The sequence below is a fragment of the Pelmatolapia mariae genome, linkage group LG10_11 (genome assembly GCF_036321145.2).
Source record: "Pelmatolapia mariae isolate MD_Pm_ZW linkage group LG10_11, Pm_UMD_F_2, whole genome shotgun sequence".
NCBI classification, from domain to species: domain Eukaryota; kingdom Metazoa; phylum Chordata; class Actinopteri; order Cichliformes; family Cichlidae; genus Pelmatolapia; species Pelmatolapia mariae.
Window position 1 is genome coordinate 65,352,831 of NC_086236.1, and position 24,190 is coordinate 65,377,020.

The 24,190-nt window shown below is 36.2% G+C and overlaps 1 protein-coding gene across 1 annotated transcript; it reads right to left on the reverse strand.

Annotated features, from left to right (window-relative positions):
• Window positions 1-212: 212 nt before the first annotated feature.
• Window positions 213-19,878, reverse strand: LOC134635524 (sialic acid-binding Ig-like lectin 16). Its single transcript, XM_063484900.1, has 7 exons — window positions 19,818-19,878; window positions 18,992-19,405; window positions 18,370-18,690; window positions 17,981-18,238; window positions 17,148-17,405; window positions 7,828-8,156; window positions 213-521 (listed from the first exon to the last, which is right to left on the reverse strand). The coding sequence occupies exons 1-7, from the start codon at window positions 19,876-19,878 to the stop codon at window positions 213-215; spliced, it is 1,950 nt and encodes a 649-aa protein (XP_063340970.1).
• Window positions 19,879-24,190: the final 4,312 nt, after the last annotated feature.

The window sequence follows — 24,190 nt, forward strand, 5'->3', positions numbered from 1 at the left end:
AGAACTATAATGGGCTTTAAGAAGTATATTTTTGGCTGACCAATATGCCAATATATTTATACTTCTCAATTAAAACATCAAAAACCAATCTGAGACCATTAATCATTGAGATGGTTCCATCTTGGGCTCCTAAATGGACACTCTGATACCTTAATAATGGTTTTAATTAACTCCATAACAAAACATTCCTCAAATTCCATTGGTTATATTATTCACACTTCACTCACTGCCTCATCTCGCCCTTCTACCCTTTCTGGTTCACAGTGTTTCAACTCCATTATCACATTCTTCTCTTGGCCCTCCAATATATCTCCTTCCTCCCCAGCATCATCTCCCCATTGTTCTTTGACCGCTTTCTTAATTTCAGCATAGTCTGTCTTTGTGCTCTCTTGCTTCCTTGCTGCCTCCCTGCCACTGTTTCTTTTCAACAGAGAAAAATCTATATTGGCATACTCCACTTCCTTTGGCTCACTGTTTGAGCTTAGAGTCTGATTGTCTTGTAATGCTTGACTATTATATACCTGTTAAAGACATGAAAACACAGGGAGAATCACACAGCTATGTGGGAGGACGCGACACTGAACACAGGAAGACAGAGGTGTTAAATACACACATGAGGTGATCAGGAGAAGTGGCAACACATGGGGAAATGGCTTAAACAAATGAACATAACGGTGTCACAGGGGAAGTGTAAAACTAAACACTAAATGCCCTGACAATCAGCTTGATGAAAGAACTGAAGCTTAATTAAGCAATTGCTTAAAATGTACTTTCAAAAAGATTAACTGTTAAAGAAGACATGCCAAGGATTTGAAACATATTCTCAGCTAAAACTCATGGTGTCCCTTTATGCATGAAATTAATATTGCATAGATTTACTCTTCAATTCTAATTACTGTTAAAGAGAGACAGTGAAAGTGGACATTATATCCTTAGTTTCTTAAGATAAAACTCACTGTTGCAGCCAGGGAAAGTATAAAGATGACCCCCTTAAACTTTTAGTTTTAGAGTCCTTACTTTCCATAGTGTTATTTGTTTGTTATTAGTTAGTTAACATAAACTAATGTAAGGCTACTGACCCAGACACTATATTAAGTAATCAGTATTCAGTAATCAGTTTTCAGAATATGTTACTCTCATTGAGTAACATAACGGAATACGTTACAAAATACATTTTGGGGCATTTATTCTGTAATCTGTAGTGGAATACATTTTGAAAGTAATCTTTTCAACACTGCCAGTGTGTAAGCTACATACACGTACACATGTAGGTTTGTAAAACAATGCTGTATTCTGACTTTCCATAAAAATGTCAAAAGACAGTGATTTCCCATTAACCTCATGCTGCCAGTAAGGGACAACCAAAGGATGGCCTGCAGGCCATGCGATGCCCATGTCTGATCTCAATTGACTAAATACTCAGCTACTTTTAGATTTGTAATGGTCTACATAGAGTCCAATAAGTAGAACTATATAAGAAAATAATGTAGAATAATGTAATAGATTAAGAAAACTGATTTTTTTTTTCTTGGCTACAGGAGGCCTTGTAGTGTATGAAACATCTAGCATAATATTAACAGCCAGTCCTGCATTACCATGGTAAAAATGAATCAAAAAACATGGGCAGGCAGGTGAGTTTCCCAAAACCTGAATGCTGTTGTTGTGCTAGTACAACTGTGGGCCTTAGATTCCAGAAGGGATCATGGGTTTCTAAGGCAGTGTGGGAAGAATTGAAGGAAGGTAGTAGCACGTAAACCAGACACAATGATAACTGAATTGAACTATCAAAAAACAAATTTATACAAGGTTGATTGATTTACCACAGATCACACACACTCAGATCATGTCTGAAGGCGACATTAACACTTTCTGGCACATTCTGGCACCAAAACATTCTTCAGCATATCTGTGTTATAAGCATGATTCAAATAACCTCAGACCTGGATTTACTGATACCTGGTCATGATAAGTAAGTTGAGACAGATTCCTTAAGACTAGGCCGTCTGTCAGAGTAACAAATGATCTGATGTCTTTAATAAGGGGGGATAGAAAATGACGCCCTCTAGAAAGTGAGAACTGTCTTAAAAGAATGCAACAAGGCTCCCTCAATCTAGGAATGAAAAGATGTCACATCATTTGATGGAAATGAAAATTTTCAACTTATGGAGGGTTGAATTCACAGACACCTGAAAATGTAAACAGACCCTTGTACTGCAAGATTAACCTTAGTGTCCCAGTCCTGGACTGTTTTTTTAACCAGGAGGATCCCAGGCCTGATTTTTGTTGATGCATTATAAATATTCTCGTTTTATTGTTATTGTTATTTACTTTATTCTTATTAAATAAATATCCATTTAAAATTGTTCAGAGTTAGCATTATGTTCACGTTAAAAATACCTGTAAATAAAATGAGTTCTGTAGGAATGTTTAGCTTATTTTAGAGTTTAGGAATGTGTTAGATAGGATATAGAATTGTGAGACACTGACACTGCCCTGGATATAAATGAAGGCCTGACTGTGTCATGAACTTAGGAGTAGATCTTAGGAGACCCTCCCCCCAGTTGAACTGTGAAAGTAAGACAAAGAGGAGTTAATGCTGAGTGGAAATTCCCCAGAGGATACCTGGGTGGGGGTCTCAAAGTTTGTAACTTGATAATTGTGGTCTGGAAGGGAGATGGACTTTTATGACCGGCAGGGAGTCACGTACACAGAGACACACACACACACACACACACACACACACACACACACACACACACACACACACACACACGAACACAGTGCTTAAACTGTTACACTCACACATCCACATGCACACTCACTCACGTGCACTCACATAGACACGTGGGTACGCGCACTTCTTCAGTTCTTCACTTGGATGAGTAACGAAACGTGTCTTCATTGTGTTTAGTTTTACACTTCCCCTGTGACACCGTTATGTTCATTTGTTTAAGCCATTTCCCCATGTGTTGCCACTTCTCCTGATCACCTCATGTGTGTATTTAACACCTCTGTCTTCCTGTGTTCAGTGTCGCGTCCTCCCACATAGCTGTGTGATTCTCCCTGTGTTTTCATGTATGATTTATTGTTAGTTTTCCCAATTTTGTACCGTTTTCCCTTGTTTTCAGCAATAAAGCCGTGCTTTTGAGTTCATGTTCCATCTCGGTGAGTTTTGCATTTGGGTCCTCTCCTGCCTACACACAGCCATTTTGTGACACTAACAACACAACCACTACAAAAATTTTACTTTTGTACCACCAGTTTTTCATGTACTTACATTTAAAAGTGTATTCCTCTCCAACATTAACTCCCACTTCATCCGCGATTGTTAAGAGAAAAATTCTCCTGTATGACCCGCAATGAATCCTGGGATATGGTGGGCCACGAAGGATACACCCGACCCACCCTTCAAATCTGGGAGAAAGGAGGATGCATTTGTTGCCCCATTTGGAGGTCTCTTCGAATTTGGACAGACTTCGTCGTGTCACTGTGACATAATTGCCTACAAATGCGGCCATCTTTGGACTTAGCCATTGAGAGAAGGTCAAGGGTTTGCAGAACTATCAACAAAGCAAAGGGTGATCTAAAATATAAAACATATTTAGAGTTATTTATCAATTTCTTCTTTGCTACATAATTCCATATATCTTGCTTCATATTATTGATTTCTTCAGTATGTATCTAGCTGTTCTGTAGCTATTTTAATAAATTTAACTTTCACTACTATTCAGTGAGTCAGATGATTATGAGTGATCAATCCCAGTGTCTCTACTTTAAACTGAAATGTCATTTATGTCATTTCCTCCTTCTTATTTGTTTCCTTTGTCTTTGTGAAAAGTGTCTTGTAAATTACTCTATATACTGCTAGTCATTATTGCCCCTGTCAAGAATACCAGAATACCAAGAATACCATTTTCATATATATATTATACTAATAATATATATTGATTGTGTGTAATCAGCTAGATCAGGTACTGCAGGTGGAAATTCAGTTTGAAAATACTTACAGTTACACATTATCGAAGCACACCAGCTTCACCAGATTCTTTGATAGCAAGAAGTCACTCGGAGACGTGAAGTCCAACTTCAACTCTTTATTCAGAAAAGCATATGCATATGGAGAAACTCTCAGCCGCACAGAGTATGATTCACAGTATGATCTGGTGAGCTCTAGTGACAGAGAGCCTTGTTGGTTTGCAGCTAGTGAGCTGTGTGTGGTGACTGATTGCTCCTGCTCTGTGGAGAGGAGTGTGTGTTTGGTGATTAATCCTTCTTTTACTTACTTTTCAGTTTACTGACCAACACCTGAGTTTTCTTTCATTAAAAGGTAGCAGCTTGTCAGTCTCTCTTTGTTTAGTTATTAATAGAAACATTAATAAATACCGGTTAATTTAACCATTTTGCTTCCCTGTCTCCTTTTTTCAACCTGAATACCTTTTGTTACCTTCCCTCATCCCCTGCACCTTTTTAGGGGAACACAACAGTTCTCAAGAGGATTTAAACCAAGTAAATAATAGAAAAAAAATGCATTTTTATTGATCAATACTCTGTCAACTAATATCAAAAACATATCACATGAAATGACGTTACTCAAACATGACCACATGTGGCATCAGATAACTTCCTGTTCTCACTTTGTAAGTAACAGACTTACTGTGAGCTTTAGTTTGGTGTGAGATATTTTGATATTTAAAGTTAGAGGCAGTCTGGTTCACTCGAATGGTGTCAAATTGGCACTTAAATGCAATCGAATCATAATAAAAAGCAATAATACTGTGATTATCTGTGAGAAATCTCAAATCTGTTGCTGTCTGGATCAGACCTGCAGTGCTGTACAGAGACTAACTGCTGGCAGATGTCTGAAGTGTGGATCAGATGAAATGCTAATTGATCTGTGTATCTGTGTCCATCAGCTACTTCAGTTTGGATACTTGCTGCAAAAAAAAAGAGGAAATTTGTGTTTAGTTGATCATTTCTTTTTTGTAACAATTCTTCTGAAAAACTCAATAGTTTTGTTGACGTTTCACTCATGAGTACTATAAAATAGCATGCTGAAACTGCAAGTATGGTGTTAAGAAGTGGGCCTCAAAACCGTTTCCTCCTGAAACTTCCATAATACACAGGTCCAGCAAATCAATAGGTTCCTATTCCTAATTAAAACGAATCCTTCTTCTGGTAAAATGTAATTATTATGAAAGCAAAACCATTCAGGCCATGTTAAATCTATTATCAGTTTCTCTCACTGGACTCTGCTGCTGCAACCAGCTGCAACTGTGTCGTACAACCTCTCTCCTTCCTCCTTTCTCTATCTTTTACAGAGACGGGCCAAAATCTACACCATTCAACTAATCCCAGTACTCAACTCCAAACACCTGGCAGACTAGACTGAAATCTTCACTCCCACATGTGTGTGGCTTATATCTTTGACAAACAAAAACAAATGCATGCAATAATTGAACAGAATAGTAGAATAATTGTTGCCTTGTTAGCTACAACCTGCTAAACCTTCAAAGATAAGAGAAAAGAACAAAAAAAGCTTGATTTGCAGCTGTAGACCGTTGAACAATTTTATTAAACTCTATGTATAAATTGAAATAGAAAGTTTAATATATTACATATTAACCCTGGAGAACCCATGGGGTCGGATCTGACCCCATGGGTTCTCCAGGGTTAAAAATCTCATTTATTTACAATGCAATTTAAAAACTAATTAACAAATATTAAGCTTTAATTTAATAGATAATTTAAATTAAAAGTTGTAATACCAGAGTATACAATGAAACAAATTAATTACATCACCAAAGTATTGACAACAGGCTGCCATTACAATCACACAGCTTTCTGAAACCTGACTTTTCAGTTTATATGTTGTGCAATAACATCATAATCTGGTGACACATCCGCTTTTTGCAGTGACATGTAGGTTCTCTCCTCCTGATGTAGGTTCACCTTTTTTCTTGAATTCCTTTGATGAGAAGAAACAGAAGCCAATTATTGTCTAAAACTCTTGACTGCATTCAAAGAGTCAAAAAAACATAAAAATACATGTGGAGAAACATACCAAAGGAACCATATGTAGGTTATGCAGAAAGCATTCAAAGTGAGAGATACACCAGCAACAATCCAGGGAAGAACTGTACTGTAAGAACCACAGTGTTTCACACGAGCTGCTGTAAGACAGAAGAGAGCAGATGCACACACATATTTTATATATGTAAACACACATACACACACACACACACACATGGGGGGGCTAAAATGCTGTGGGAGCAAAGAAAGGTGACAGATGTAAGCTTAGCTTTGTATTTTCCCCCCATATAATATCAAATAGTTTTTCTTTTTTTTATTTTAACGTTTCCAGAAACCACAGCTGAGAGGCTAAACAGCCACATGTGTCCAGTGAGCTGCTGGATGTCAACCTCTACATGTATACAGTTGTATACATACTGCACATATTTCGTCACGTTGACTGATGTGTAGAATGTTGTTGAGAAATGCTTAATGCAAATATTTCCTTTGTTTTGGATCTTTTTTTAAAATTATTTTTGTGTTTGAAAATACAAAATGATTTTGCAGCGCGCGATTCAATCACCATTGTCCTGAATGTGAGACTTTTCTGCTGCTGCAGTTAAAGTGCAGATGCAGTCAAGATAAAAAAAATACTGAAATGCACCTTTTTGTTGTTTGAAACAATATTTTCCTTTGCTGGAATGAAAATCAGCAATGTTCTGTGGCATACTACTAGGAATAAATGCTCTGGATAGTTTTTGTTCTTAATTAAATTATATTTTGGTATTTTATTTTATTTATTGCAGCTTTATTATCTACTGTACTTGTATTTAAATAACATATAAGTAAACCATTTGGTAGAGATCAATATTTAAAAACTATAGGATCTATTGAAAAAAAAAAAAGATTGTGGTTATTATTCACCCAAGACAATAAGAAATGCAAACAAAGAAAAATCCATCTCCAAAGTCTAATTCGAATTTCTGGAGCTCTTTTTTTTTCTGGAGAAAAGGTAATTTTCACAGAATATGTTTACAAATATATATTAAAATCTATCTACGGAGAGAACCTGATAATAATTTTTAAAGTTAATGCTGCACCTGTAGCAATTTCTGACCAAACAGCACACAATTGAATAAAGTTTTACTCTATATCTATAAATAAAGAACATACATTTGTACATCGTCTTTAACTTTTCAAAATTATTTTAAATGACATTTTTAACATTTTTTTAAAAAATACAAGTAGTCATTGGTATCACTGTCTAAACATTTCAAAGCCAATATACACAGGTGTTGAGATGATATCACATATTTAACGAGGTGTGGCTGTAAGAGTTATTCAAAAGAATTACACTAATCTAAACTCACCATTTCAGGTACCAGATGAAACAAATATGACCACTGCTAAAAATGTTCTGCTTAAAAGCACAAAGTTGTGTACTTACATATCACTGTGATATTGACATCCTTCTTCAGGGTATTGTTCATATATGTAACTGCACAGATGTACTGTCCCGAATGATCTGGTTTCACATTCTCAATGACAAGCCTGGCTGATCCAGAATAACTGTGCAGGTTTGTGTCAGAACCAAGTTTAGACCACACAATCAGAGATGGAGGGAAACTTTCAACACTGCAGGTAAGATACAGAACATCTCCCTCCCTAACAGTTGTAACACCACTGATTGTAATTTCTTTCTTATCTGTGAGATAAAAATATACATTTTACAATCATGTTATTTCCTTTTAAAACTCTCCGCTGATCATTCAATAGATTTAAAAAATAAATGAATAAATACAAAAAATCAGAGGTTACAAAGTACTCACGGTTCACATTTACAGTCAAAGTCTTCTCTGTACTTTTTCCCCCTGTGTGGATGTTGCAGGTGACACTAGTGTCATGATGCTCAGCTGAAGGATTGAAGGTTAAAGTTGAGATGTGTCTCTGTGTGAAAGCCGTCAGATTCTCAGTCTTGAAATCAGTGCTGTTTCCTGTAATGTAAGATTCAGTCCCTCCTGCTCCTCTCCATGTCCAGGTGATTTCAGGAACAGATCCAGAGCAGAGACCAGGAGCAGTGCAGGTCAGTGTGGCCTGCTGTCCCTCTGTCAGTGTGGGAATCATTACTGTGGGCTTCTGATTAAGACCTAATGGAAATAAATTGCATTTATAGAAACAGATTAACTATCTGAAGTTTGTCTAGTACATCAATCTGTTTTTTTCAAATAATAAGATATTTAATGAAAATGGTTAATGAAAAGCACAAGTTTTATCAGGAACTGCTGCAGTTCCTACCAGCTACCATAGAGGTCAACAATTCCCAAAAAGAATGTATACTTTATTAAGGCCTTAAAAATACTAAATATGTTATTGTACATAAACAAATATCTTGTTTGTCTGCATGATTGTCCTTGAAAAAGCTTTTTTCACCTTCAAAAGAAGCATTTACTCTTGGAATGAATGTGAATCCATTTGGTTGTTTATTCAGTTCACCAGTAACTCTGAGCTGATATGATCCAGAATCAGACTCTTTGAGATCATTAATGATGATGCTGCAGTTGTTCTGACTCACATCAGGCTCTAAACGTGACACTCGTCCTTCAAACCCAGACTGAGCTTTTGTGTCTGTGTTTTTGTTGCTGTGAAATATTATGTCAGCATCACTGCAAAATTTTTGAGATGCTTCACATTTGTACCAAACTATATGTTTGAGTGTAAAGTTAGCAGCAGTAGTGAAAGAACACGGGATCACAACACAGAGTCCAGCCTCTGCTGTTAGTTCTCGCTCACTCAGAGTAACACAGTATCCTCTAACACAGTGTTGTTGTCCCCAGGCTGAGGCATCTGTTAATGCAAAGGGAAAGACAAATATAGTGAGAAAAAATATTTAGTTTACAACAATAAACATAATATCTAATTAAAGATACTACAGTCACTTTTATGTTTTTACAATCTGCTTGTTTGTGCTGTAGCCTACACAGCTACTATGGTTTTCACATTTCATAGCCTATTATATCCAGCTATGAAATATTCCTGGATATTGATTAACAATATCTCGGGACATGTTTAACAAAAGATTAAATTAAAATGGCACACAAGCCAACAGATAGTAAAGACACAAATTTATGATGAACTGTGGGTAATAATAAATTCTTATCATCTGGATAAATTTCAGAAAAAGAGTGTCACATACAAATATAAAAAAAAATCAAATACAAATATAGCAGAATTAAAATAAAGGAGAAGATACAAACCTGTGTCAGCAATGCTGCCTTTTACAGAGACAAACAGAGCCGACCAGATGAGAACAAACATGTTCGATGCTCGAGACGTTCAGTCTCTCCCTCCACAGAATAACTTATCCAGCAGATGAAGCAAACATGCAGAAATCAAAACAAAAAATAAAATTAAAAAAAGTCAACAGTTCACATCACACAGCTCAAAAAAGATGTATAATATATATATATATATATAATATAATATAAATGTATATTAACTGCCAAATAAGAGGCTAGCATTAGGTCACTCATAATATTTTATTCATAAATACTGGTCTTATTCACCATCACTGCTACAGATGTGAAAAAGTCTTTACATTTCTTCTTTTAAAAAAGATTTTTTGAACCACGTTAAATTTTATTTTTACCTGTTTTGCTTTGTTCTTCAAAACTTCTCTTCTCACTGATGTCTGCTGACTCTCTAAACTGAAGTTTTTCATCTTCGTCTCTCTTCTCTTTTTTCTTCCTCCTTCTTGCAACAAGATTTCAGGAAGTTTCTCAGTAAACCACTCAACTTTACAGACTGACATTCAAGTTCCTCTGTATGCTATATATAATTATATTTTTTTAATTGTTTATTAAATAATTTACCTTTTTAAAACATAATGTTATCTTGAGATTTTAAGATTGCAGCAATGGCGCTCCAACAAGTTCTAAATATTCATATAGCATCAAATCATCATCATTCACCTCATGGCCCTTTACACTGTCAGGTAAAGACCCCACAATATTAGAGTGAAAACACAACTTGTATATGACATTTAGCTTATCTTTACATTACTTCAAAATCATACAACCGATACAACATTATTTTATTGCTATATAAGTGCTTTCTTTTGTACTCAGTTAAAAAAAAAAGTTCCCTGAGACAGATTGAATGCTTTAAAGAGCTTAAGAATTTAAAATAAACTCCTCTTCTCTCATTCCCCTTATTTCTGCATATTTAGTCATATTTCATTCCCAAATATGCAGAAGTTTTTGCTGCCTCTCTGCAAACACTTCTGCATATTTAGTCATATTTCATGCCCAAATATGCAGAAGTTTTTGCTGCCTCTCTGCAAACACTGCTGCATGTTTAAGCTTCTTATGTATCCATTTATATTCTGCACCATCTCTACTGCTCTTAGTATTGCTATGTAATTCATTTTAACATTATTATAGCAATGCACTGCTCTGCTCTGCATGTGTATTTGTGAAAATTATTTTTAACCATTTAAAATAAGATCAGTGCAGCAGATTGTTGTATGCGTGAGTCTACATAGCTGGACCCAGAGGATTGAGATCACCAACATTATATATGTCATAAAAAATTCTCTTCAGTCTTTGTCACATTACGATTGGCTTACTGACTTTCCTCTGAATTTGATGCCTGCTTTCACAGAATTCTAAGATTTAAGCTGAGACAGACTGTTTTGACCTTAAACACTGAGTCATATTTATTAGAAATGAATGATACTTCCCAGATATCAAATTTTAACAACTTAATAGATTTATTAAAAGCAGCTAGTTATTATTTTTCAAAATATTCATGAATACCACACATTCATTCATCCATCCATTTTCTTACCCTAATCTTTATCAGGGTCTTGGGCCCCCTGGGCGGGGGGAATAAAACAGTGTTGAGCTCTATTGTTCTTGTTACGGCCTTAGCAGGGCCTTTTCCTGAGATTGCCCTTGTGTGGGTGTGTCCTGCCATCTGTCCTGCCATCTCTCCTGCCTTAGGTGCCATCTTTTTGGTACAGGTAACTCCCATCAGCAGTAAGAAGTACTTAAGGCCAGAGAAAGGTGAGCTCTAGTGCCAGAGAGCCTTATTGGTTTGTAGCTAGTGAGCTGTATGTATGGTGATTAATTACTCCTGCTCTGTGGAGAGGAGTGTGTGTTTGGTGACTAATCCTTTTGTACTTACTTTTCAGTTTACTGACCAACACCTGAGTTTTGTTGTTTTCTTTCCTTAAAAGGTGATAGCACCTTATCTGTCTCTGTGTTTAGTTATTAAATTAGTTTAAACTAAGTATATAATAGAAAAAAGTGTTATCTTTATTGATCAATACTCTGTTACTAGGCTTTCTGCATCAGACCTGCAGTGCTGTACAGAAACTAACAGCTGGCGTACGTCATACATTTTACTTATCAGTACTATAAACATGCATGCTGAAACTGCAAATATGCTGTTAAGAAGTTAGTCTCAGAACAAAACGGCCACAGTACAAGAAAGGAAGAAGTTCTAACAGTGACCAGTAGAAAACCAATAGAAATTCATCACGCTTATTCCATCACAAGGTTTATTTTTCTTTCGAAGCAGATGAGTGCCTGAAGATGTAGTTCTGGCCTGCAATCCAAGGCCCAAGGACACCAGGGTCAGAATTATCAGCATGGTTGTAAACAGGAGGTAGTGTTCACTACAAACAGTTAATTGCTTAGCAGTCTTGCATCTTCCAGAGAAAGACTTTCCCCCCACCTTAATAGGCCTTGCATTAGTAGGGAGTTTGTTTCCACACCAGATCCTGGGAATTCAACTCTCAAGCTCTTCCTCTCTAGGTCTTGAAGAATGTTATCTGGTTGGTCAACTCCTAATTACAGAGTAAGCATTTCCTCCTTAAACTTCCATAATATACAGGTCCAGCAACAGGTTCCTATCCTGTCCTATCAAAACAAATCCACAATAATCCTAATTAAACTGAATAATTCTTCTGGTAAAATTGAATTATTATAAAAGCAAAACCATCCGGGCCATGTTAAATCCATTTTCCTTTCAAATATCCCTATCTGTCACTGGAGTCTGCTGCTGCAACCAGCTGCAACTGTGTCGTGCAACCGCTCACTTTCCTGCTTTCTCTTCCAAATTCCTCCTTTCTCTCCCTTTAACAGAGAAGGGCCAAAATCTACACCAGTCAACTAGTCTCAACTCCAAATAGTTGGCAGCTGAACTAGACTGAATTCTCCTTCCCACATGCGTGTGGCTGATATCTTACACAAACATAAACGAAAACAAGAGAATGCAATAACTGAACAGGAACCCAGTGTTTTATGGGATATTCTATATACATATACACATACATATACATAGCAGTAATCTGAATATTAAATTATATCATTTGTGAAACACTGAATATTGACAAGGTGAAACAGCTGTGGAGCTCAAGCAGTCTAAGATTTAAGCTGAGACAGACTGTTTTGAATGAGTCATATTTATTAGAAATGAATGATACTTCCTAGACATGAAATTTTATCAACTGAATGGATTTATTATTATTTTTCAAAATGTTCATTAACACAACGCTTAAATTACACACATTCATTCATCCATCCATTCTCTTACGCTAATCCTTATCAGGGTCCCGGGCGCCCTGTGGGGGGTGGCAATAAAACATATATAGTGTTGAACTCTAATGTTCTCAAGAGGTTTTAAACCAAGTAAATAACAGAAACAAGCGTCATTTTTATTGATCAGTTCTGTGTAAACTAATATCAAGCTGTAAAGACTTCTGTATGTTGTTTTTAGTAACCCTTACACTGGCATTGTTATTGTATACTTAAGAAGTGTTTTGGGACTTTTGTCATTAGCATTAGAACTACTGAAGCTAGTTATGTCAAAAGCTTTAAATGGATTATTTGGTATGGAACAAATGATTTGGTCAACCTGATGATGGTGCCGGATAAAAACTGAAAAAGAAAATAAATGATCTTATGCAAAAGAGGAAAAAAATAAATGCATTTACTTAACAAAAAGACATGTTTTTCTGGAAGAATACAAAGCACAAAACATGGTGTAAAAGGGCATTTTGTGAAAGCACAAAAAGAAAATTCCAAAGGTCATTTGGCACACTTTGGCTGCACACTTTCAAATGTATTTAACCAGACAATGTCAGTGTTGGCCATCTGCCACCTGAAAAAATCTGCAAAATACATCAAGAACAGAGTCAAGAAAAAGATAAGCCACTATATTTACTGCTACTGCTAAATGTCACTGGGCAAGATTTTATAGTAAAGCAGTATAGGTATAGAACATTTGCTTAACCATAACATTTTTCTAATACTTGTAATCACTAAACTACTGCAGAGCACTATATTCAGAGGTAACACTCTGTAAGATTTGATTTGTTAATATTTGTGAAGTTCACAGCATAGAGAAAATTGTTTTACAGTTAGTTATTCCAACACAAAATGGAAATCCATCCATCCATCCATTACATCTGATGAGATCAATATTTATCCTTAGCAACTATACAAAAGAATTCCTCAAATATCAACGATTATGTCATTCACAGTGGAGTACACTGGCTCATCTTCCCCTTCCTTCTTTTCTGGTTCACAGTGTTTCATCTCCCCCTCCAACATTTTACCTTCCTCTCCACCATCATCTACTTGTTCTTTTTTTATTATCTTCTTGATTTCAGCGTACTCCGTCTTTGTGCTTTCTCGCATCCTTGCTGCCTTTCTGCCACTGTGTGTTTTTAACAGGGAAAAATCAATTGTGGCATATTTCACTTCATTTGTCCCACTGTTTGAGTTTAGGGTCTGGTTGTTTTGTAATGCTTGACCATCATATATCTGTTAGGTACAAAGTAAATAGTTTCAGTCATTTATCGGCTACAGGCAGCCCAATATTGTGAATACCATCCATGTATCTTGTATATAGTCTTTCATGCTTCAAAGGGTTTGAGTTCTCATTGGGTGGCCTGAAAATCAGCTTTACACAAGAAAGGGACCTTGCATTACTGTATTTCTGGTTTCCATTTGTGTATTTGTGTATTTATTTTATTGCGTGTTTGTTGTATCATGAATATTGAAGATCAAAGTTTTACTGTGACAGAAAGTTGAGATGTGTCATATTTTAAATCAAACCATCCTATTTGCATGGTTTCTCTCTCCATCTGTCCCTTACTGCATTGCGCTGGAGTACACCTGAGAATTGCCAGGCTGTGTTAAACACCGCCTAGCAGAATAAAGGTGGCATCACTGCTGGATTACCAGCAGCAGTGAGACTTCCACCATATGTATGCGAGATATTTGTGCTGAAACTCATTTGAACTATTTAAAGAGTTATATCAAAAAAGATGAATTAACATAAATACCAGTGGATCATCTGGACGTGTCAGCATCACAAAAGTGTCATTCAAATGTCCAGAACTCTTCATTTCTTTTCTGTAGAAAAGGGCATATTTACAGAAATGATGTTGGAATGAATGTTACATTGCATCTACAGAGAAACATTAAAAATAACTACAAAAATAAATTCAGTACCTGTAGCACTTTTTTGCCAAAAAGCAAACACCTGATGAAAGAACTACACCAATCAAAAATGCAATGATAATTTCCAGAAATCGCCACCTAAGACCCGATGACAGCTCTGCACTCGAAGGAAACAACATGAAAAACCTGTTAACTCGCATATGGCATTGAATTATATACCGCACACCTAATTGTAGTCTAAGGATTGTCTTAATTACATAGGTCATTACATGTGTTAAAAAATGGTAGTAAAAATGTCAAGTGGTTAAAAGTGTTACAGAAAGGGTTTTAATTTAAAACAACAAAAAAAACAAAACTTACCATCTTTTTTGGACAAGTTGTTATTGATCAGCAGGTTTTCTCTTTCTTCTCCATTTCCATTGTTGCTGACACATTCAACAGTGCTGTTGCCATGGTTTTTTACAGTTACACTGACAGTGCTGTTGACTGTGTGGTTTAATACAGTGGTAACGACAGAGTACTCAGTGTGGTGATTCAACAGAGGCCATTTGATGTTAGGTAAAGGAAACCCTTCACTGATGCAAACACAGGTCAAACCCTCAGACTGAAGCACACATCCTGAGCCATTCTGTATCTTTGTATGCCCTATAAACATGTAATCAGAATCATAAAACAGGGGACGCTGCAAGATATAACGTTAATTTGAATTTCAGGCAAAGATACATGCCATCTACTTACAAGTCACAGTTACATCAACATATGAAGTCAGAGTTGTGTACAGATGTTTTACTGTACAGATGTACTGTCCAGAATGTTCTGATGTCACATTATGGACGACAAGTGTAGCTGATCCAGTGTCATTGTGCAGCTTTGTGTTAGAACTAAGTTTAGACCACACAATCACAGGTGGAGGAAAGCTCTCAGCACTACAGGTCAGATTCAGAACATCTCCCTCCTTAACAGTTGTATTCCCAATGATCCGAGCAGCCCTGTCTGTGGAGGATATTTCAGAGGTTTATTTAAGGAGTTCGGAAACAACACTGGCATGTAATCATTCTTCACAGCTTCAACTGCAAAATTAACCTGGAAGATGATAAGGCTGCTGATGACATCACTGGTGATGTTAACCAGTAATGTGACAATGTGTGGTACTTACATATTGCTGTTATGGTGACGTTATTCTTTAGGGTATTGTTCATATATGTAACTGTACAGATGTACTGTCCAGAATGATCTGGTTTCACATTTTGAATGAAAATTGTGGATGATCCAGTGTCATTGTGAAGGTTTGTGTCAGAACCGAGTTTAGACCACTCAATCAGAGATGGAGGGAAACTTTCAACACTGCAGGTCAGATTCAGAACATCTCCCTCCTTCACAGTTGTATTCCCAATGATCTGAGCAGCCCTGTTATCTGTAAAATGCATTTCAGTGGTATTTTTATGGAGAGGGCAAGTTACACTGACATGTCATCATTCACCAGAAAAATGAAGGATAAGAATGATAACAATGTGAGTTTAATTAATGCAAAGTGTAAAATGCCGCAAATGTCAATAAAATGCAAATTACAATTTGGTCACTGTACAATATCATAATAGGTTTCAAAAGGCTCTTAATACATTTCCTCTTACTTTCCCTGTATAGTGCAGTCTACAGTGTTCCTCTTTCTGAATAAAGTTTTAATCTACATCTATAAATAAAGAACATACATTTGTACATCATCTTCAACTTTTCAAAATTATTTTAAATGACATTTTTGAGATTTTTTAAAATACAAGTAGTCATTGGTATCACTGTCTAAATATTTCAAAGCCAATAAACACAGGTGTTGAGATGATATCACATATTTAACGAGGTTGTCAGGGTCCTGGGTCTCCTGACCCAGCGTTTTTAGTTCTTTGTGATTTTTGTATTATTGTTCTTGTGTGATTAATTCTATGGTTTCTAGTTTTGATCCCTTGCCCTTCATGTCTCTCTGTGTCCCCTCTGTTCTGTGTAAGTCTGTGTCTGCATGCTTGAGTTTCCCTCTGTGTCTTTTGGTTCGTCGAGTCCTCTGCCCTACTGGTTATGTCTCTGTGTTTCTTAGTTGCTGTCTCCACCATGTCAAGTTCGCGTCTCTGTGTCATACTTCCTGTTTTACTTTGAAGGTCCTTGTCTTATGTGAATGTGTTCAGTTTACGCTTCCTTGTCTCGTCAGTTCTGATTTCCCCCAGCTGTGCTCTCCTTCTGTGTCTCATTCCCCTCGTTACTTCCCAGTGTATTTAAACCCTGTGTTTCTCTGAGTCACTGTCGCGTCGTACCCTCAACTAGCTGTGTGTTCTGCTTCCGTGTTACCAGTGTTTAGTCTCCCGCTCCTGTTTAGTACTTCAGTTTCAGTGTTTTAGTTCTCTCGGGTTTTTGTTGTCTTTAGATGAGTTTTGTTTAGTGGTGGTTTTTCCCAGCAATAAAGCTGCGCTTTAAGTTGAACTCCCGTGTCTGAGTCCTGCATTTTGGATCCACCACTCCTGCTTGCCTGCCTGCCACACAGCCAACCATGACAGAGGTGTGGCTGTAAGAGTTATTCAAAAGAATAACACTAATCTAAACTCACCACTTCAGGTACCAGATGAAACGAATATGACCACAGCTAAAAATGTTCAGCTTAAAAGCACAAAGTTGTGTACTTACATATCACTGTGACACTGATATTCTTCTTCAGGGTATTGTTCATATATGTAACTGCACAGATGTACTGTCCAGAATGTTCTGCTGTTGCAATAGGGATGACAAGTGTCGCTGATCCATTGTCATTGTGCAGGTTTGTGTCAGAACCAAGTTTAGACCACACAATCAGAGATGGAGGGAAACTTTCAACACTGCAGGTCAGATTCAGAACATCTCCCTCCTTCACAGTTGTATTCCCAATGATCTGAGCAGCCCTGTTATCTGTAAAATACATTTCAGTGATTTCAGTCGTATATTTATGGAGAGGGCAAGTTACACTGACATGCAATGATTCACCAGAAAATTGAAGGATAAGAATGATAACAATGTGAGTTTAATTAATGCAAAGTGTAAAATGCCACAAATGTCAATAAAATGCAAATTACAATTTGGTCACTGTACATTATCATAATAGGTTTCAAAAGGCTCTTAATACATTTCCTCTTACTTTCCCTGTATAGTGCAGTCTACAGTGTTCCTCTTTCTGAATAAAGTTTTAATCTACATGTATAAATAAAGAACATACATTTGTACATCGTCTTCAACTTTTCAAAATTATATTAAATGACATTTTTGACATTTTTTAAAATACAAGTAGTCAGTGGTATCACTGTCTAAACATTTCAAAGCCAATATACACAGATGTTGAGATGATATCACATATTTAACGAGGTGTGGCTGTAAGAGTTATTCAAAAGAATTACACTAATCTAAACTCACCATTTCAGGTACCAGATGAAACAAATATGACCACTGCTAGAAATGTTCTGCTTAAAAGCACAAAGTTGTGTACTTACATATCACTGTGATATTGACATCCTTCTTCAGGGTATTGTTCGTATATGTAACTGCACAGATGTACTGTCCAGAATGTTCTGCTGTTGCATTAGGGATGACAAGTGTCGCTGATCCAGTGTCATTGTGCAGGTTTGTGTCAGAACCAAGTTTAGACCACACAATCAGAGATGGAGGGAAACTTTCAACACTGCAGGTCAGATTCAGAACATCTCCCTCCTCAAAAGTTGTATTCCCAATGATTATAATTTCTTTCTTATCTGTGAGATAACAATATACATTTTACAATCATGTGATTTCCTTTTTAAGACTCTGCTGATCATTCAATAGATTAAAAAAAGAAATAAATAAATAAATAAATACAAAAAATCAGAGGTTACAAAGTACTCACGGATCACATTTACAGTCAAAGTCTCCTCTGTAGTTTTTCTACCTTTGAAGTTAATCTTGCAAGTGATACTGGTGTTGTGGTGTTCAGATGAAGCGTTAAAGGTCAAAGTTGAGATGTGTCTCTGTGTGAAATCAGTCAGATTCTCAGTCTTGAAATCAGTGCTGTTTCTTGTAATGTAAGATTCAGTCCCTCCTGCTCCTCTCCATGTCCAGGTGATTTCAGGAACAGATCCAGAGCAGAGACCAGGAGCAGTGCAGGTCAGTGTGGCCTGCTGTCCCTCTGTCAGTGTGGGAATCATTACTGTGGGCTTCTGATTAAGACCTAATGGAAATACATTGCATTTATAGAAACAGATTAACTATCTGAAGTTTGTCTAGTACATCAATCTGTTTTTTTCAAATAATAAGATATTTAATGAAAATGGTTAATGAAAAGCACAAGTTTTATCAGGAACTGCAGCAGTTCCTACCAGCTACCATAGAGGTCAACAATTCCCAAAAATAATGAATACTTCATTAAGGCCTTAAAAATACTAAATATGTTATTGTACATAAACAAATATCTTGTTTGTCTGCATGAATTTTTTTTTCCACATGATTGTTCTTGGAATAGCTTTTTTCACCTTCAAAAGAAACAGTTACTCTTGGAATGAATGTGAATCCATTTGGTTGTTTATTCAGTTCTCCAGTAACTCTGAGCTGATATGATCCTGAATCAGACTCTTTCAGATCATTAATGATGATGCTGCAGTTGTTCTGACTCACATCAGGTTCCAAACGTGACACTCGTCCTTCAAACGCAGCCTGACCTTTGTTGTCTGTGGTTTTGTTGCTGTGAAATATTATGTCAGCATCACTGCAAAATTTTTGAGATGCTACACATTTGTACCAAACTATATGGTTGGGTGTAAAGTTAGCAGCAGTAGTGAAAGAACACGGGATCACAACACAGAGTCCAGCCTCTGCTGTTAGTTCTCGCTCACTCAGAGTAACACAGTATCCTCTGTCACAGTGTTGTTGTCCCCAGGCTGAGGCATCTGTTAATGCAAAGGGAAATATAAATATAGTGATAAAGAATATTTAGTTTACAACAATAAACATAATATCTAATTAAAGATACTACAGTAACTTTTATGTTTTTACAATCTACTTGTTTGTGCTGTAGCCTACACAGCTACTATGGTTTTCACATTTCATAGCTTATTATATCCAGGCTATGAAATATTCCTGGATGTTGATTAACAATATCTCAGGACATGTTTAACAAAAGATTAAAATAAAATGGCACACAAGCCAACAGATGATAGTAAAGACACAAATTTATGATGAACTGTGGGTAATAATAAATTCTTATGATCTGGATAAATTTCAGAAAAAAGAGCGTCACATACAAATATAAAAAATCAAATTCAAATATAGCAGAATTACAGTAAAGGAGAAGATACAAACCTGTGTCAGCAATGCTGCCTTTTACAGAGACAAACAGAGCCGACCAGATGAGAACAAACATGTTCGATGCTCGAGACGTTCAGTCTCTCCCTCCACAGGATAACTTATCCAGCAGATGAAGCAAACATGCAGAAATCATAACAAAAAATAAAATAAAAAAAAGTCAACAGTTCACATCACACAGCTCAAAAAAGATGTATAATATATATATAATATAATATAAATGTATATTAACTGCCAAATAAGAGGACAGCATTAGGTCACTCATAATATTTTATTCATAAATACTGGTCTTATTCACCATCACTGCTACAGATGTGAAAAAGTCTTTACATTTCTTCTTTTAAAAAGATTTTTTGAAACACATTAAATTTTATTTTTACCTGTTTTGCTTTGTTCTTCAAAACTTCTCTTCTCACTGATGTCTGCTGACTCTTTAAACTGAAGTTTTTCATCTTCGTCTCTCTTTTCTTTTTCTTCCTTCTTGCGACAAGATTTCAGGAAGTTTCTCAGTAAGCCACTCAACTTTACAGACTGACATTCAAGTTCCTCTGTATGCTATATATAATTATATTTTTTTAATTGTTTATTAAATAATTTACCTTTTTAAAACATAATGTTATCTTGAGATTTTAAGATTGCAGTAATGGCGCTCCAACAAGTTCTAAATATTCATATAGCATCAAATCATCATCATTCACCTCATGGCCCTTTACACTGTCAGGTAAAGACCCCACAATATTAGAGTGAAAACACAACTTGTATATGACATTTAGCTTATCTTTACATTACTTCAACATCATACAACTGATACAACATCATTTTATTGCTTTATAAGTGCTTTCTTATGTACTCAGTTAAAAAAAAGAGCTCCCTGAGACAGATTGAATGCTTTAAAGAACTTAAGAATTTAAAATAAACTCCTCCTCTCTCATTCCCCCTATTTCTGCATATTTAGTCATATTTCATGCCCAAATATGCAGAAGTTTTTGCTGCCTCTCTGCAAGCACTTCTGCATATTTAAGCTTCTTATGTATCCATTTATATTCTGCACCATTTCTGCTGCTCTTTATATTGCTATGTAATTCATTTTAACATTATTATAGCAATGCACTGCTCTGCTCTGCACGTGTATTTGTGAAAATTATTTTTAACCATTTAAAATAAGATCAGTGCAGCAGTTTGTTGTATGCGTGAGTCTACATAGCTGGACCCAGAGGATTGAGATCACCAACATTATATATGTCATAAAAAATTCTCTTCAGTCTTTTTCACATTACGATTGGCTTACTGACTTTCCTCTGAATTTGATGCCTGCTTTCAAAGAATTCTAAGATCTAAGCTGAGACAGAGTGTTTTGACCTTAAACACTGAGTCATATTTATTAGAAATGAATGATACTTCCCAGATATCAAATTTTAACAACTTAATAGATTTATTAAAAGCAGCTAGTTATTATTTTTCAAAATATTCATGAATACCACACATTCATTCATCCATCCATTCTCTTACCCTAATTCTTATCAGGGTCTTGGGCCCCCTGGGCGGGGGGAATAAAACAGTGTTGAGCTCTATTGTTCTTGTTACGGCCTTAGCAGGGCCTTTTCCTGAGATTTCCCTTGTGTGGGTGTGTCCTGCCATCTCTCCTGCCTTAGGTGCCATCTTTTTGGTATAGGTAACTCCCATCAGCAGTAAGAAGTACTTAAGGCCAGAGAAAGGTGAGCTCTAGTGCCAGAGAGTCTTGTTGGTTTGTAGCTAGTGAGCTGTATGTATGGTGATTGATTACTCCTGCTCTGTGGAGAGGAGTGTGTGTTTGGTGACTAATCCTTTTGTATTTACTTTTCAGTTTACTGACCAACACTTGACTTTTGTTGTTTTCTTTCCTTAAAAGGTGATAGCACCTTATCTGTCTCTGTGTTTAGTTATTAAATTAGTTTAAACTAAGTATATAATAGAAAAAAGTGTCATCTTTATTGATCAATACTCTGTTACTAGGCTTTCTGCATCAGACCTGCAGTGCTGTACAGAAACTAACAGCTGGCATACGTCATACGTTTTACTTATCAGTACTATAAACATGCATGCTGAAACTGCAAATATGGTCTTAAGAAGTTAGTCTCAGAACAAAACGGCCACAGTACAAGAAAGGAAGAAGTTCTAACAGTGACCAGTAGAAAACCAATAGAAATTCATCACGCTTATTCCATCACAAGGTTTATTTTTCTTTCAAAGCAGATGAGTGCCTGAAGGTGTAGTTCTGGCCTGCAATCCAAGGCCCAAGGACACCAGGGTCAGAATTATCAGCATGGTTGTAAACAGAAGGTAGTGGTCACTACAAACAGTTAATTGCTTAGCAGTCTTGCATCTTCCAGAGAAAGACTTTCCCCCCACCTTAATAGGTCTTGCATTAGTAGGGAGTTTGTTTCCACACCAGATCCTGGGAATTCAACTCTCAAGCTCTTCCTCTCTAGGTCTTGAAGAATGTTATCTGGTTGGTCAACTCCTAATTACAGAGTAAGCATTTCCTCCTTAAACTTTCATAATATACAGGTCCAGCAAACTAACAGGTTCCTATCCTGTCCTATCAAAACAAATCCACAATAATCCTAATTAAACTGAATAATTCTTCTGGTAAAATGTAACTATTATAAAAGCAAAACCATTCGGGCCATGTTATATCCATTTTCCTTTCAAATATCCCTATCTGTCACTGGAGTCTGCTGCTGCAACCAGCTGCAACTGTGTCATGCAGCCGCTCACTTTCCTGCTTTCTCTTCCAAATTCCTCCTTTCTCTCCCTTTAACAGAGAAGGGCCAAAATCTACACCAGTCAGCTACTCTCAACTCCAAATAGTTGGCAGCTGAACTAGACTGAATTCTCTTTCCCACATGCGTGTGGCTGATATCTTACACAAACATAAACGAAAACAAGAGCATGCAATAACTGAACAGGAACCCAGTGTTTTATGGGATATTCTGTATACATATACACATACATATACATAGCAGTAATCTGAATATTAAATTATATCATTTGTGAAACACTGAATATTGACAAGGTGAAACAGCTGTGGAGCTCAAACAGTCTAAGATTTAAGCTGAGACAGACTGTTTTGAATGAGTCATATTTATTAGAAATGAATGATACTTCCTAGACATGAAATTTTATCAACTGAATGGATTTATTAAAAGCAGCTAGTAATTATTTTTCAAAATGTTCATTAACACAACGCTTAAATTACACACATCCATTCTCTTACGCTAATCCTTATCAGGGTCCTGGGCGCCCTGTGGGGGGTGGCAATAAAACATATTCAGTGTTGAACTCTAATGTTCTCAAGAGGTTTTAAACCAAGTAAATAATAGAAACAAGTGTCATTTTTATTGATCAGTTCTGTGTAAACTAATATCAAGCTGTAAAGACTTCTGTATGTTGTTTTTAGTAACCTTTACACTGGCATTGTTATTGTATACTTAAGAAGTGTTTGGGGACTTTTGTCATTAGCATTAGAACTACTGAATATCAATAGCTTCAAATGGATTATTTGGTATAGAACAAATGATTTGGTCAACCTGATGATGGTGCTGGATAAGAACGGAAAAAGAAAATAAATGATCTTATGCAAAAGAGGAAAAAAATAAATGCATTTACTTAACAAAAAGACATGTTTTTCTGGAAGAATACAAAACACAAAACATGGTGTAAAAGGGCATTTTGTGAAAGCACAAAAAGAAAACTCCAAAGGTCATTTGGCACACTTTGGCTGCACACTTTCAAATGTATTTAACCAGACAATGTCAGTGTTGGCCATCTGCCACCTGGAAACTTAAACCGTTAAAAATCTGCAAAATACATCAAGAATAAAGCCAAGAAAAAGATAGGCCACTATATTTACTGCTACTACTAAATGTCACTGGGCAAGATTTTATAGTAAAGCAGTATAGGTATCTAAAATTTGCTAAACCATAACATTTTTCTAATACTTGTAATCATTAAACTACCGCAGAGCATTATATTCAGAGCTAATATTCTGTAAAATTTGATTTGTTAATATTTGTGAAGTTTACAGCTTAGAGAAAATTGTTCTATAGTTAGTTATTCCAACACAAAATGGAAATCCATCAATCCATCATTACATCTGATGAGATCAATATTTATCCTTAGCAACTATACAAAAGAATTCCTCAAATATCAACGATTATGTCATTCACCGTGGAGTACACTGGCTCATCTTCCCCTTCCTTCTTTTCTGGTTCACAGTGTTTCATCTCCCCCTCCAACATTTTACCTTCCTCTCCATCATCATCTACTTGTTCTTTTTTTATTACCCTCTTAATTTCAGTGTACTCCGTCTTTGTGCTTTCTCGCGTCCT

What these genes read in the sequence shown, in the direction of transcription:
- LOC134635524 (XM_063484900.1), bottom strand. Translation starts at nt 19,878, where the DNA reads ATGTTTGTTCTCATCTGGTCGGCTCTGTTTGTCTCTGTAAAAGGCAGC. An exon ending in AGTAACTGTTTCTTTTGAAG is followed by an intron (nt 18,691 to 18,991) that starts GTGAAAAAAGCT and finishes TATTTCCATTAG; the next exon opens with GTCTTAATCAGAAGCCCACA. An exon ending in TGTCAATATCACAGTGATAT is followed by an intron (nt 17,406 to 17,980) that starts GTAAGTACACAA and finishes TGTATTTTACAG; the next exon opens with ATAACAGGGCTGCTCAGATC.